Here is a 15,855-nt window from a genome sequence, read left to right as displayed (position 1 = left end):
ATTGAGGAGTCCCTAGCATATCCAACAGCCTTCCCTCCCAGCTGCATCCCATGCCAGCGCCGAGCCCTCCCTGCCAGCCTGCACACTGTAGGTATGGGGCAAACCCACAGCTGCTGACCACCCCCGCAGCCCTGTGCCCCTGGCAGCAGCTGGACACAGGCTGCTCTGGACCCCCATGCGCTAGCAGTGTGGCGCATCCTCAGCCAAATCAAAAATGATTGAGAAATCTCTCAAAGACATCATACATGTCACTAAAGGACTGGCTAATGCCTGTTTTTTTTCCCCCCTAACAGTTTCCACTGCAAGTCTTGCATCAAAGGTTGTAGGGAAAAAAAAAAAAAAAAACCCCAACCCTAAACCCCCACAAGTTAGCCTTATGGTCCCCTTACCTCCCATTTTCAAATTAACAAAGCAGCTTTAGGAGTTTTCTTATTTTTAAAACTAAATGCAATTGGTGACAAACATATGAAAAGTGTTTTGAGCAGGGGATGCACTCCTTAAAAAAAACATTTCACATTTCAAATGTGAACCTATTCTTATGATATCATTTGCAAATCCCATTAAGGTTCAGATGTTCTTTATGTAAATATTCCTACTAACCTAAAGAGATAGCTGAACTTAAGGCCAGGATGTTAGACACCTAACTAAACACTGGGACAACCTCATATAAGGACTAATATAAACTCCACTGCTTGTGCTACACTTAGATTTATCTACCCTGGGCCAGAAATTTATTGTTAACATATCCCCCAATTCCAAATTTTGTAGTAACAATTACAGCTGAAAACAGTGCATATTTGCAACCTCCAAAATCACATATTCTAAAGAAATTCCACCATCTAATGTTATATTGGTCCAATGAGTGCTTTACCAATAGGGGGAAAATACCCCCACACAAGTGTAATATTTTCCCCAAGAGTTTCAGCATATAGGTACAAGGCATTTCTCCATCTTACTGCTAATTTCCCATTTCAAAGAAAGTCAATACTCTGAGAAATTAGCCATATTCAATGCAAAAGTGTTCACCTAACACTAACAGTTGCAGTTCCCATCAGACCAAAGTTTAAAATCAATTAAATGCTGAAAAAAACCCCACAAAACATATAACCAAAACTAAAAAAGGAAAAGCATCAGCGCGGAGAGTTCCACTGCTTAACATCTTGGTGTACGTATAACATCAAAATGCAAGAACTGCTGATTATATTTGCTCCAAAACTTACAGTGCATTTTCCGTATCTGCTATACTTTCTTCCATTTTCTGTTACTACGTAGAGGTAAATAAAGTTGTCATGGGATCCAACTGCAAGTAAGGTGCCATCTACAATACAAAATATTTGATATAAATTAACAGAATATTTGTTTTCCAAATTTTAATGATTTCAGATTTATCACTAAGACAATAGCCTCGATTAAACTACTGCTTACTAATTGTATTTAAGGATATATAACTGTTTACATTATGTTGTTTTTCAGTCAGTATCTGTTTACTTTGTGGGCATGGTTTTTGGGCAAGTTCTTTCACTTCTGCTTTTTTTAAGTAAGTGTCCAATGGACAGGGTATAAATCCTCAGATTGCACTGGATTTCTGGAAACTGTCAACAGCGGGCAGGCTTGAGTTTTGTGCATCACAAAAAATGCGTAACAGTATTTACTCTATAGTTAGCTTAGCTGGGGTGGGGGTGGGGGCAGGGGAGGCGGGGCAGGGGGTAGAGTTGTGTATAAATCAGTGCCAAATAAGGTCTAAATGACGAGTGGAGCATTCAAACATTACAAGCAGTTTTCCAACCTGTGTTGTCTCCATTTTAAAACAATGACATGGACAAGAGCTGCCCTGAACCATGATCAAATGCCTCTGTAAGTGTCAAGGAACATCAGTGCTTTGAAATACATTGCTGCGCTTGGCAGATGTGGCAGCAGCAGACGAACATTTTGCCCACTGACATGGCATGTTATCCAAAAGCAAACAAGAAACAGATTTACAAGGGTGTTCTTCCATCCAGTTTTAACAGAGAGAATTCAGCCTCTGATGGTCTGTCATGTCACATCTGAAGAGGAGACTCAATACTGGCTTGGACACCGTGTAAACCCATAGCAAATACTGAGCAAACAGCTCTGACTTTCAGACAGACCTGTTTGGTTTTATGGTTTTGTATTAATAAACTTGAAATTTAACTAAGAAGTATATTAAAATATTACTGAAACACTAAGCTTTTTACAGCCTGTTCTGTTAACCTGCCAACTATTTAGTTGAGAATTTTTAGTTTTTCTGGGAGCAAAGCTAGCTTTTATTGTAACAGTACAGATCAACATGAAGGAAAGGCTGGGAAAGGTGACTGTAACTTTGCAGTTACAAAAAGTCCAAGATTTAGCATACACAAACAAATCTGTAACCAAGTATTCAGTTATATATTAAGCATCTTAAATGATTTTTTTCAAAGCTCTACCTTTTCTAGTGACTGGGGAGTAGTTTAAGACAGTTTAACAGAACAGACATCTCATTTATCTGCAATTATTCTGAACATACAAGTCTGCCTACCTACTGAGTAGCGCATCACTGAGAGCTGTTCGTTGCCATCAGTGTGTATTGAAACCAGATCCCTTGTTTCTGCATCCAAAACAAACCACCTACAGAGAGAATTCCAGTAAGTATCACTTCCACTAAACAAAAAAACAAGCAAAGGAGCAATAATCACTGCCTGCCTTCATCTTCTTATACTAGCGCCTCAAAAGCAGCACAGCAAACATCTGTTTTTAATGGAACGCTTTTCTGGTTCACAAAGCGATACAAGTTTCAGTGAAGAATATATGAAAGATTCGAAATACAGCCCAATTTTTTCCCCCTCCCTTGAACACTGCAGTAATCACCAAAATGTCTACCAGATGATAAACATGCCAGCAGATAGCTAATATGACTGCACCTTATCATCCTGAAGCCTTAAGGCTACAGCTGAATTTTGATCTACTACTTCTTCCCCATTTTGAAGAACAGCTTTGATATAAAAACTGATCGTTCAATTTGTATGAAGCAAAGTTTAAAAAAATAAAAATAGAAGTAGTAGGGAGTGGAAGGGAGTGGAAAACATATCCACACTCATTTTAAACACAAATCTATTCTAATTCAGTATTTTCCCCTCAGTCCTTTCCATTTCTATGAATAATTTTATCAAAGTAAGAAAGCGTAACCATCTACGAAAATTTGATGGTTGATAACCTAGCATTTTATTTTTTTATTTCCTGCTTGGATAATTTATAACTAAGGTAATTAATTGCATTTTTTATTATTTAACAATAACTTTCAAACTGCAGTGTTAGTTACGAGGCACACGTAAAAAGCTCAGAGAAGCTTAAAAAACTCAGTGGCCTAAACACTGAAATGGCCACTGACAGCAAGACAGGCAAGATCAGCAGAACCTGAGCATTCTGCAGTGGTTCTGATGCCCACCTAACTCCTAAATACAGTGAACATTAGCAAAACAAAGACAATGAAAATCTAATAAAAATATAAATACATACACATGTATCATGAAAACATAAGGTGTCAACATGGCTAAATACATTAAAGCTGTACACAGAATTTAATGTCTTTGCTCCAAACTTCTGATCTCACAACCGTGTGCATATGCCACAGCCAGGTTTCCATCCCTAGTGGCAAACAGTGAGCTCACACACTGGGAAAACAAGTAAGGCAATTCCACCCGCTGTCTCATAGTGAACTCAGTGGAACAGTGCTAAAGCTAGGACCATTTATTTCATAACAAACTTATATGACCTAAAATAAACTCCAGGAACAACAGCGTATATCGCTGCTTTCTATGGATGGAGATCAGATTCCAGCTCATGCTGATCCAGTGTCCAGTAGCTAGGTATCTGGAAAGTGACCTGGTCCAACGGCTTAAAACCAGCTTGTGGTTAGAGAACCACATGAAAGAAATGAAACGACATACACACAACCCCCCCTGCCCCCAGCCCCACATGCCATGGACTGCTGAATAATCTCTGTGCAAGACAGATGCAACCAGTGGAAAACAGCTAATATGTTTGCATTGGACAGCAGTAGAAACCATGCTCCCGGTTTCTCTTCTGTAATGCTCTGCTGAAAGTGGACTTTTGATTTCCAATCTACACACTGAAGCTTTGCTGGTTCTCTGAACACATTAGGAGTTACAAGTTCCTATTCTGCTATTTAGTTCAAACTGTGCCCCCCTTTGGCCCTGCCAAATGCTTCACTAAGATGTTACCGGGGTGATAACCCTGAGAAGGGTGGGTGTGGATATTAAAGAACAAACAAAAATAAATTTAAAAAAAACCCCAACAACCAAAACCACAAAAGGGTTTGGCAGGGGTGAAGAGAGAGGGTACCTATGCCATTTTGCTACCACAGAAAGAAAAACAATCACTCCACCATGACAGCAAAACTGCTCTAAAAGTACATCCTGATGGGACAACAACAGAATGGTGAAGAACACACATGGAGGCATCACTGAGTTGAAATCATCTGGTTTTCAAGCAACACAAGAAGCTGGTCTGAAGGCCAATGCCCCACTGTCTCATTCTCATTTTGTGTCTTCCTGAATCCAGCACAGGCTGGAGGCTCCTCACTGCTTCAGCCCAGGTGGGCAACACACCTCTTGTGCACAGCCAGCGAAACAGGAGATAGGAAGACTTTTTGCTTTACCAGAAAACTTAGGCAGTATACTGTAAAATCTATTTATCTAGCAAGACGACACAGCATGATACCTGTTTGTTTATTCTGAGCAGCGTAATTGCAGTGCCTGGATATAAAACCTGATGATCAGCACACTAACAGCCAAAAGCAAGCTTTCTTCCACAAAGCGGGTAAGTACCCCCTTCCCATGCCCTCCTGCAGGTGCCCATGCTGCACAGCGCTTCTGCTAGACAGCCAAGGGGAGAGCTGAACCCTCCGTGTCCCAAAATACACAACCAGGGCAGGGCAGGGCGGCTTCTGCCACAAGGACATGCCTCTTGATGCTGGTCCTGACACTGGCTCTTTAGGTTGGTCCTTTGAGGCTGTTACCTGAACCAGGTAATCCTCCAGTTAATAGTATGTAAAATGAAAAATACCCAAAGCCTAAAATGCAACCAGAAAAACATTCAATGCCCCCCTATTTTACTGAAAGCACAGAGGTGGTATTGTTTGGTATCAAACACAATGCAAAACTGCTGCTGCTTTTAAGAGTGCACACTGAACTTCATCTGGCATTAGGAGACAGCATTTTGTGACACCAGTCCTTCTCAAAAAATTCTTCTGCAGAGGACATACTAGCAGCAATCTTAGCTGACCTTTGAAAGAGTCAGTGCACCGTGACAATTTTGATAATAATTTAAGAAAGGAAGCACTGGTCACATCTAGTTCAGCTGTTTCTTGATGCTTCCACGAATTGTAATGAGACGTGCTCTCTTCAATCTTCCAAGCTCTCCCAATGCCATGGCAAACACTGCAACTGCCAGCAAAAAAGCCCTTCTCCATGAAATGTGTCTTCAGTTTAGCAGCTACAGTGGTTCATCAGCATGCCCCACAGAAGCCCTTCTCGCAAACAGCTGGGGTCCACCTTGAGACTGTGTTTCCGATCTTCCTTCCAAGACCCAGGTATGCAACATGCAAATGGCAGCTGACCCTGAAGAAATCCTAAGAGCTGTGAAATGCAAAGCTTGGCTGCCAAGTGAACTTCTGATCTGTAGATCAGATGAAATAAATGGATGAATGGTATCCCAGCTGTAAGATAGTGGTTCTTTCACTTTCTCTGATTTTTATTAATTTTTCTCCCAATTATTACTGAAGATAACATGCTTAACTTGTTTGTGAGTTCACGTAAACAAGACAAAACTTTTGCCCTTTTCATCTGTTTCTTGTCTTCCCATTCCTTTGCTTTAAAAAAACACTAATAACCTATATAAAAAAACATGCTTAGAAACAAAACCCCTTAAACTACTCTCTTTTGGAAAACAAATTCTGACCCATGACAGACATTTATTATTGATAATTCACATTTGTGAATGTAGATCTTTTCTGATTAAATCACCAGGGAAATGGTATTCCATAGTAGTAATATATTTTTGCACTTACACTTGCAATTCCCATGTTTAGGTAATACTGAATGTTGAACCTGCAAGGCATTAATCAGGGTGAACAAACCAACCCATCTTACAAGACTGGTTCCCTGGGATATTTAGGCTTCTTCATCTTAATACCACAGCAGATGCTGAACTAGTATAATGATCAATAGCTCTATTGACTGATTTACCTCCTTGTGGCTCTGGCTTATGCTGGTCTTGTCCTTTAGCCTTCAGTTTTCTTAATAATGTTAGTGGCTTTTGAATACTCAATATGCACAGCACTCAAGATAGTCTACATGATTAGTCACAGAAAGATCTACTTCCCTGCAAATAATACCACTGGCAGCATGGCAAAAGGATCTGTACAGTGCCTTGAAAAACCCACTTTTCTGGTAGGATTTCTGATTGCCAGCCCTTTTTAGTTTTCCACCTGTGCATTTCCAGCAAACAGCAGGATCCACAAAAAGTATTAGTTCTCTCCAAACCAGGCTTAATCCCAGACAACTGATGATCAGGCACACAGCAGGTATTTAAAGAAGCAGTAACAAAACCTGCAGCAGACCGTTTCCAGACAGCCCAAAAAGGGAAATGATACCGAAATACTTATCATGGGAAGTGGTATGTGAAAAACACACCAAGACCGTGACATGTTGGCCTGATAAAAACACACCGCTGTGAAACAACAGACAAGAATGGGAAGAGAGGTAGAAATTTCATTTTTCTTCAGATGTCACAATTTCAACCATCAAACCCAACTTTCTTAATGCTCCATTCCCTACCTCTGTCTTACTGACCTCCATACTGGAAGCAGAGCAGCACGAGAACAGCAACACATAGACACATCCAAGGTTTGTGCTTATTGAGTCCTAAACAGATTAGACTCATTTAATATTTGCTTTAAGCATTCTGGGCTATGAATCAAGTTATTAAATGACTTGTTATGGGTCTGAGATTATTTTCTCCTATGTTAATCGAGGTATATCATGCAGCCCTCATTCCTTGGGAAATAAATCCCTTGGACTGGATTATCTGGCACAGAAAGCACTGCGTGATGTCACTGGTTAGGCAGTAAATTTAAAACTGGTCTGTTTATCTTGATTCACAATTCCATTTATTTCTCGTACACTTGTCCACTTACCAGGGCTCATTTAAATTCAGTTTCATTTGTATATCTCAAGCCTATCACTGAATCATGCAATAGAATGCAGTAAAATATAATGGTGAAAATATAACTGCTTAGTTCCAAGAACAGGGTAAAAAAATCAAACAAAAAACCCCAAAGGCCGCCATCATAAACTTATCCAACATAGTATAAACTGGTTGCCTCAAGTAATTTAAAAATAAGAATTTAAACTGAAAAGTGCTGAACTCAAAAAGTAACGTTAAATGGTCTGGAAGGGAGGAAGAAGAAAAGTAAAGCAAAAGCAAACAACAGACTGAATGCTTTGGCTGCTCAATATGCCTTGATTGTGCTTTGATATAATTTCAAAAATGTCTAATAACTCTCAAGAAATGTAGCCTGACCTTCTCTTCCCTTTTCCCTATTTCAAGTACTATTAGGCCAGTATCTTCTGCTCTGCTTAATGAAAGCAGAAACACTTGTTCAATTTAATGCTATAATTAGAAAGAGATGAAAAAATGGAAAAGTACAATGTGGAAACCAAATATACAAGAGCTCAGCAAGATTTTTCTTAGGAAGGTAAACTAGGTTTTCTAGCCTGATATTATACCTAATGAATTAAGTGCAGACTGCATCTTCATCTTGGAAAAGGAAATTCCCTAAGAAGTATTTAACATTTCATTTTTCCAGGAAAGTTTAAGGGTATTGCACATGCTCAAAGGTTTCTAAAAACCAAACTTTAAATGGTTTTTAGGCATGAGGTTACACATAAAAAAAATTTCTAGGAGGCGAATTAAACACAAAAAAAATTTCCGCATTTTCTTACATGCACTATGCATTATTTTATCTATTTGTCAACCATGAGGTAGAACTGAAAAACAGAATAAAAATCCTAACAGATTTAATATCTGTTCCTCTCACCTTCCTAATGCTATGAATATCCTGTTTTTTCTTTTAATTGGTACTTGCTAAAAATCCATTGCATGAGACTCCTTTCTTGGGAGGTGATACCAAGCCAGAGTTTCACTATGAGTTAAACCAAATTTTTTCCACTACTGAAAAACACCAAGTTAAAAGATTCAGTTTGTGTTTTGATAGCTTTCAAATACACAATGATTTCAGGAAGAATATGAACAGCTCAATAGGACTTCATTGCAGCAATGTGCCATGTCGAACTCTGTCTTACATAAAAATCAAAATACTAGCCTGTTCACTTGCCTCTCCATGTCAATTTAAAAGATTGCAAGTCTGTTTGATTTGGGAAAGAGGAAGATCTGTACTGTACCTGTCTTATTAACTAATGTAACATACACACACAGTATTAAAATAAATGATACTTGGTAAAGCCAAAAAGGAGTGCTCATGGAAGCCCCTGCAAAAAAACGAGTTAAAAAAAAAAAAAAAAAAAAATCAAGATCTGGGCTTTCATGAAAGAGTAGTTAAAAAACCAGAACAGCCTAACAACAGTCAATCCTTCTGTCTTCATCTAACCCATGTAAGAAAGATCCATCCCCTTCCCCCAAGCTTTTTAGGCTACGTAACCTCAAGCAAAAAGAATAAAAAGCAAATAAATTCCAATAGATAAGATACATAGTATCAAATTGTCTCCTTTAAACTTTCAATCATCACAATCATCACAATGCAGTTGAAAGGTGTTTACCTGCCCGAGTGTGTTCCTATCGCAACCACTGCTCCGCTGGGATGGAAGTCAGCACAGTGCCCTGGTTCCTGAACAGAGAGGCACAGACACATCATTCACCCGCCTGCTTCCTTATGGTCAAACACCTCTCCTTATACCAAAGCTACCCTAAAAGTCTGAGGTGAACTGACACGGGAAAAACCAATCAGTTAGCAGCATGCTTAAAACCCTCAGAAAGATTTTCTTTTAATCTATCAGTGACATGCACTACATGACATTGAAAGTAAAAAGCCTAAACTTCTGTGTAAAAAGATACTTTTGCTTGGGTATTAGGACAGAACTAGCCAAAATATGACACAAACAAGGACAGTAAGGAAGGACATCTAAAGCCAAACCTTGCACAACTGTATGATACCCTCTTCAGATTGTCTGAATGATTGGGGAAAAAGTTAAACTGTAACAAGAAGAAAGGACTAAGTTTTATACAACTTGAATTGTCAGAATGGCATCAGACAATGGTAACCAGATTACAGTCTGTACAATGTCTGATGAGCCTGGTTAAGTTTAGCAAAGCTTCCAAATAGCTGTTTTTAAAGCCGTAACTACAGGATTTTTGTTTCTCCTGCAATCAGATGGGACAAGGGTGTTGCAGAAAACTAATGCTTTTTCTTATTTTCCAGCTTTGTATTTAACATTAAAGGGTTGACATACATCTAGCAGCCTGGTCCATTCCAGTGTGTGGTCCACAGAGTTCCACATACAAACTTGCCTATCTTGGGCACATGTTAAAAATAAGTCTTTGAAAGGATGGGATGCCAGTCCCCAGAGTTCATCTGTATGTCCCTGGAAAGAAAACACATATGATTTAACAATGAATAAAATAAAGACTCTCTTAAAATAACACACCAGCAGGGAAATCCAAACCATTTTTGGGTTATAGCTTAAAAAAAAGTTGTGCTCACCTGTACCTCTACTAGGAAACCATCGTTAAATGTTCCCCGCAAAACAAAGTTTCGTGAAGTACCCACTAAAAATTGATCTGCTTTTCCTTCCGCTACTGCTCTGATTGTTCCATACTGGTCAGGAACCTAGGAAAAGAAACATCTGTAAAACCACGTCACGCATCTTGATAGGTGCTTATTTTTGAAGGCCACAAATAGCGCACAAAGACAGTACCAGAACTGCAGTTCTCCCAGTAAAAAGAATAATCTAATCATGTATACAGTAGATCAGGACTTGACCCAAAACCTACCTCGTTTATTTGTTCAGTATACAAGACGATCTCACTCCAAAACAATCACAATTATGCCATTTTAATAAGTCACAGTAGAAAAAATTACAAATTAAATTACATGGATTTTTAAGTGCCAAATACACTAAACGAATGCACTCCACAACCTTACAACTCATCTTATAAGGATAGCAATAATACACAGTTACTGTTTATTTTTCAAAACACATTGTGAAAAATAAGGAAAATCCTGTAGCCCACAGTAAATGCTTCGTGATTAGCCTTAAGTAAACGTTCACATGCCTTATGTCAGCAATGACCCCAAATTTTATTGAGTTTGTTTATTGCATGCTTGAATTCTAATAGACTGGTTTGTTTTACAGTGTGCATTTGTTTGGTATTCTAAATGATTTACCTTTAGAAAATACACTAATATCAGCCACACAAGATAGAAAATGAATGCAATCATTCAGAAAGATGTCTGTCAGGGCTCTGGTAATATTTCTCAACGTAAGAAATCAGCTTCAACATAACATTAACAAAAGGCCAACAGAGACACTGATACGAATAGAGTGTGTTACTTAAGCCTAAGAGTTGTATATAATAGTCAATGCTTAGTTACTCTGAAGATATGTTTTCTAAAGATAAATATTAGATTCAAGGTAGTAAACTCTAGACGGAACTAAACATATGTGATAAGCAAAAAATGATGCTATAAATGGACACTAGGTAAGTGGAGTGAACCATTATTAGAACAACTGTTTAAGAAGAACACATTAATTCAAGAGGTCATCTTATTGTCGGGGGGGAGGGAGTATTTTAAAATCCATAACGTACAATTTTTTTCCAGTTCATCCCCATTTACCTAGCATTGCCATATAGCCAAATCACAGACACATACATATTCACTAAACACTTGTTTTAGGATAAAGTTAAAAGAAGTTCCTCAACATAGCTTATTAATCATTAATTCTTACAGAATACCCATAAATATCCCACCGATTGTTTGCCTTATGTCAAAAGTTCTATTAAACCCCCCAAATCTTGGCAACATTGTCTTTCTCCAGACAGGCACACTTAACAAAAACACAGGTGATACTAAACAATATCCTCAAAAAAGTGACAAATAAAAGAAACCAAGGAAGGGCTTGGAGGAAAGAAAAACCTTATAATTTCTGTTGAACTTAAAACAGAGGAGAACTGAGGCCTCATATAGGCTTATTACAGGCTGAAAATTTAAACACTTTATAATAAAACATTGTCATCCACTTAAAAAGACAGCAACCAGAAGACATTCTATCATCCTAACTACCGATCCTCCAAAGGGTGAGGAGGGCTCTGTCTTGCTAGTCAATACCTTGCTCAAGGCAATTTCCCTGTCACTATTGCTTTCTTACCTCAATTTCCCTTTCAGGATTCAAATCATGATCCCAGAGGATGATCTTTCGGTCTTTCCCACCTCCAGTTAGTAGCATCCCATTCCTCAGTTGACAGAGTGTGAACACACTGCCATCGTGAGCTTTGATTTGTCTGCTTATCTGATATACTCCTACATGCACAAAAAGAAAATAATACAGAACACTACTTGTTTTTTCACCTGGGGTTTACAAGAAGCTATGCCTTTTGACAGAAGAATAAAGTAACAGTGTATAATAAATAATTACATTTGGACTGTCAGGCTATTAATATCGCATCAGTATTGCAAACACAAGGTGGTAGTGTTTTCTTGCAGGATAAAAAGATAAAACAAAGGGCCTGCCTTTCTGAAGAGAATTTTTTGAGATTGATTGTCCTACAACTTGTGAAGGCAAGAAAAACAATTATTTGCAAAATGCTTTCATTTCTCTGCTATCCAAGGGAACACAGTCTTTCCAGATGCAAGAGAAACTGTCGTTTAGTCAATAAACATTTAGCAAGTAATTATTTGAAAACAATTAAAGTTACTTTCTTATAAGAAACTCAAAGATTTCTTGTCTATAGTCTTATAGGAATAAAAAGCAAATTATTTATAGCAAAGTTTCCAGGATGCATGAACTTAACAACTAGTGCTGGATGTTGCCTCACTTAAAAATAGTGTAAGCAGCATTTGGCATCTATCAATACAGTAGCCTACCCAAAGGAAAACACTAGGAAGAACAAAAGAGAGGTGAGAAAATTAAACAACAAAGGTAGCAAAGGAAGCCTTTTGCATCCTAATTGGGACTTCATGTCAAAAGAACTGCTGTAGGAAAGTATATTTAAAAAAAAAGCAAGATTCTGGTGCTTTGCGACTTGCATATTTCCAAATAGCAATCACAGAAAAAGCCTAAAACACCACCCAAATAAATACCAGCTCAACTTCGCTGACTTTGCGTATGGCTCAAGTCAGTTCAAGTCAGCATGCTCTCACACTGTGAAAAACGGTATGAGATCAAGTCCTGTGACCAATCTAATGTGATAAACCAACTAAAAGATCCCATATTTAATTAAGGCAATGTAAATAAATGTTCTATTTGACATCTTTTAAGATTATACTCAGGAACGGTTATTTTTTGCACAAGAACTTCAAAATTAAAACATCAGATAATATGTTATTTTTCCACTGCAGTTAGCTTGAAAGACAAGAAAAAGATTTACCTACAAAAACATACTTACGGTTAAAAATTTACTTTTTACATGAATGTTTTCCTGGCATACCCATTTAAACCAGAGTGTTTGAAAAGCTGCCAAGTAAAACAAATTATCCTTGAATTTATAAGTTACCTTAGGGCTCAACTGTGCCAGGTCTGCATATGTAGGGTAGCAAATAATTCTCCTTTCTTTTTTACAAAAGCTTTGCCCTAAAGTGTAAGTTTAACCCAAATTTCAAATAAGATGGGTTTTAAAGTATATTTTACAGCCAAGACTTATCTGCTAAACCAGATACTCTTATTTGCATAATTGGTACAACTATGCATTATATTTTTCCTTCACATGCAAGTCCCATTAACATCAGCTTCAACACTTAATGGTATTTCTCTGAGACTAAGCATGGTACAATGGAAGCCTTAAGAGGCAGAGGTAGCCTGTGGAATCCTCAAACTTATCCTACAGCCTTTTTCAAATATCAGGATGAAAGGAGAGCTAATTAACTGTACCTGTTTTTAAATGCAAACCCTTTAGATAAAGTAGTTTTCATTCATTTCAGGCACAGTCTCATTAATTATTTAGAACCTCTAGACTGCTCTTAAGTCAGCAAATTCATGACACTTGAAGGAGTTTAGTACACCTGTTAGTAACAGGAAGTGTACACCCTTAGTCAGGCCTGTTTCCCTATTCCTTTTCTAATGCAATGCTTTACGTTTGTCTTCTATAGACTATCTAAAATCTGCGATTAACTGTGAATGTATCCTACCTTTAGGTCCTTTTCCTGGAGTAGATTCTACAGTAGTTTTGCCCCATATAAGTATTATCCCACCTGAGTCTCCAGTGAGCACATCACCATTTCCCAAAAAAGCCAAACACTGAACAAATTTGGGTTTTTCATATTTCTGAAACAAAGCAAGCAAAAGAAAGGGATAATTACTTGTACTCTCTACATAATTAGCATAACGTATCCATACCCATACACCCTGCATACACATAAGCAGAATTTAACCTTTTTTGTTTGTTTACACCTCTGCTCAAACAGTACATGGTAACAACGAAGCAAATTTATAGAAAGTGTGAGCAGATCATTCCATTGACTTAAAACTGACCTGACATCAAGACATTCTTACCCCAAATATCCCTTGCTTCCTTGATAATGAATTGCCACTCCAGGTCCAGAAAAATATATGAGATTTGCCACATGTTATTATGGTATTTGCATCAGTTGGATGGAATTCTACAGCAAGAACAACTTCATTTGTAGTCTGAAATAATAACAGAAATAATATTTATTCAGATGGGCATTATTCAGACATTAACTACTAAAAACACATGTTAAGATCCCAGGTTTCAGAACAGAGATATGAGGAACTAGACAGCTCATTGTATGCTTGAAAGAATCTGTATGTGTTCCGTGCTAAATCAACTGTCTGAATGACTGCACATATCACTTTATATGTATGGATTTTCTACATTCGTAAGAGATCTTTATAAAACTTCAGTAGAAAAGTCAGGGTTTTACATTTGCTTTTTAAATCTTAAAAGCTTCTGCCCTCTGAAACAGCTAAAATTTCTGCCATGGAACGTGAATGATGTATAAAAGACACCCTGCTTATTTTTTTACACAGACTAGTTTGGTATTCTGGATAACAAAGCTCTGACAGAGGCAAGTGAGACAATGGTAACAGCAGGATTACATCCATCATTCTCTTTCTGAAATTCCATAAAAATTCTTTTGGGTTCTTTCTTCCTCTCCTCTCCTCCTCACAAAGAAAAACAGAAGCCTGCATAACTCAAAACTCTGAAACACAGTGTCCCACCGTTGTATTTTTACTGGCTGTATATACTGTTACTGAATTACTAACACCTCAGTGAGTATTTCATCCTTTACCAATAGATTTTACAAACATAACAAACTGACTGGTCATTTATCTAAATTCTAATGTACATTCAACCAAACTGTCTTTGAAGACAATCTCCTGGAGGCAAGGACTCTACAAAACACTTAAGTAAATGCATCAATGCATTTCAATGGGATTTAAGCCCACGCTTTAAAGGGGTATCCATAAAAGTGCTGCTGAATCGGCACCCTTTCCCACTTCACCATTTTTGGCTCACTTTAGGAAAACAACCTTCTTAAGTTTAACTTTTTTGTTGATGGCCATATTTATTGAATTATGCTTCTCACACACAGCTTCCTCCACATGAGTGGATTTGCGATATCCACAAATCCTATGGAAACTAAGGACTGAAAAATGTAATGGAGTTCAGCTGAGAAAAGGCTTCTGTTTTGCACCCTAGCTCAAGGGATGAAACTCTGCTCACACCACCTATTGTGGAAGCTGCTTAAGATACTGCAAGATCAAGTCCTAAACATGAGTAAGTACTGAAGGGCAAGCTGTCCCTGCCAAATTGTTTTCAGCCAATTCTGAATCACCAAGGAACTCCTTGGAGAGTGAAAACAGTCAAAACATAACGTCAATAAAAAGGGAAATACAAGACACATGCCAAATAACTTCACATTAAATATCAGCAAGGAAATGAAAATACTGACATAGAATTACACTAAAACTTACAGAATAGAACATAATTAGTATTGGTCAACATAATTTGAAGAAAATGGGTCAAACCAACCTGATTTTGTTATCTGAAATTCCAAGTTTGTAATCATATAGACATACATGCCTGTATTCCTCTTGCTGACTCATGATTAAAAAAAAAATTAAAAAATACACAGTTCCACATCCGTGTAGTATCTCCTTGCTTGATATTGTATAATGCAAATCAAGATGTCTCAAAATATGGACTTCAATAGCAAGTTGTTATTGGATTTGGTGTTTCCAGTGGAATCAACTTTACACGAACATTGAGCGCACCTCTGAATGCTTCTCATCAATCAGAAATTTAGGAGGTTACGAAAAAAACAGGAAAGCAGACAAGACTGCAATCTACAAAAGTACTAATGGACTTCAAATGAGAAAAGAAACATGTATGGAGAATCTGTGCCTGGAACTTGATTCAGACAAAAATGAAAATAAGTGATGACTAAAACTACTTTTTTTTTTTTTTAATAAACAACTACAGACTGAATCACCACTTCAGTTTCTTAAAGTTCCCAGGATTTATTTTTTTTTTTAAATTAGGAAAATATTAGAGAATTGCTTTATTTGCACTGGCTCTCAA

The 15,855-nt window shown here is 37.6% G+C and overlaps 1 protein-coding gene across 1 annotated transcript in view; it reads right to left on the bottom strand.

Annotated features, from left to right (window-relative positions):
* Positions 1-15,855, bottom strand: part of EML4 (echinoderm microtubule associated protein like 4) — a gene marked incomplete at its 5' end in the record, with an annotated part of 76,832 nt that overhangs the window by 12,642 nt on the left and 48,335 nt on the right. Inside the window, 8 exons of the mRNA XM_010576534.1 lie at positions 1,221-1,318; positions 2,537-2,625; positions 8,856-8,923; positions 9,546-9,677; positions 9,797-9,922; positions 11,463-11,614; positions 13,439-13,574; positions 13,803-13,937. Coding sequence (XP_010574836.1) covers positions 1,221-1,318; positions 2,537-2,625; positions 8,856-8,923; positions 9,546-9,677; positions 9,797-9,922; positions 11,463-11,614; positions 13,439-13,574; positions 13,803-13,937 — 936 coding nt within the window. The remainder of the gene's footprint in view (positions 1-1,220; positions 1,319-2,536; positions 2,626-8,855; positions 8,924-9,545; positions 9,678-9,796; positions 9,923-11,462; positions 11,615-13,438; positions 13,575-13,802; positions 13,938-15,855) is intronic.

This window comes from Haliaeetus leucocephalus, unplaced genomic scaffold (genome assembly GCF_000737465.1).
Source record: "Haliaeetus leucocephalus isolate CR32 unplaced genomic scaffold, Haliaeetus_leucocephalus-4.0 Scaffold526, whole genome shotgun sequence".
NCBI lineage: Eukaryota > Metazoa > Chordata > Aves > Accipitriformes > Accipitridae > Haliaeetus > Haliaeetus leucocephalus.
This window is presented reverse-complemented; position numbering and strand designations above follow the sequence as displayed.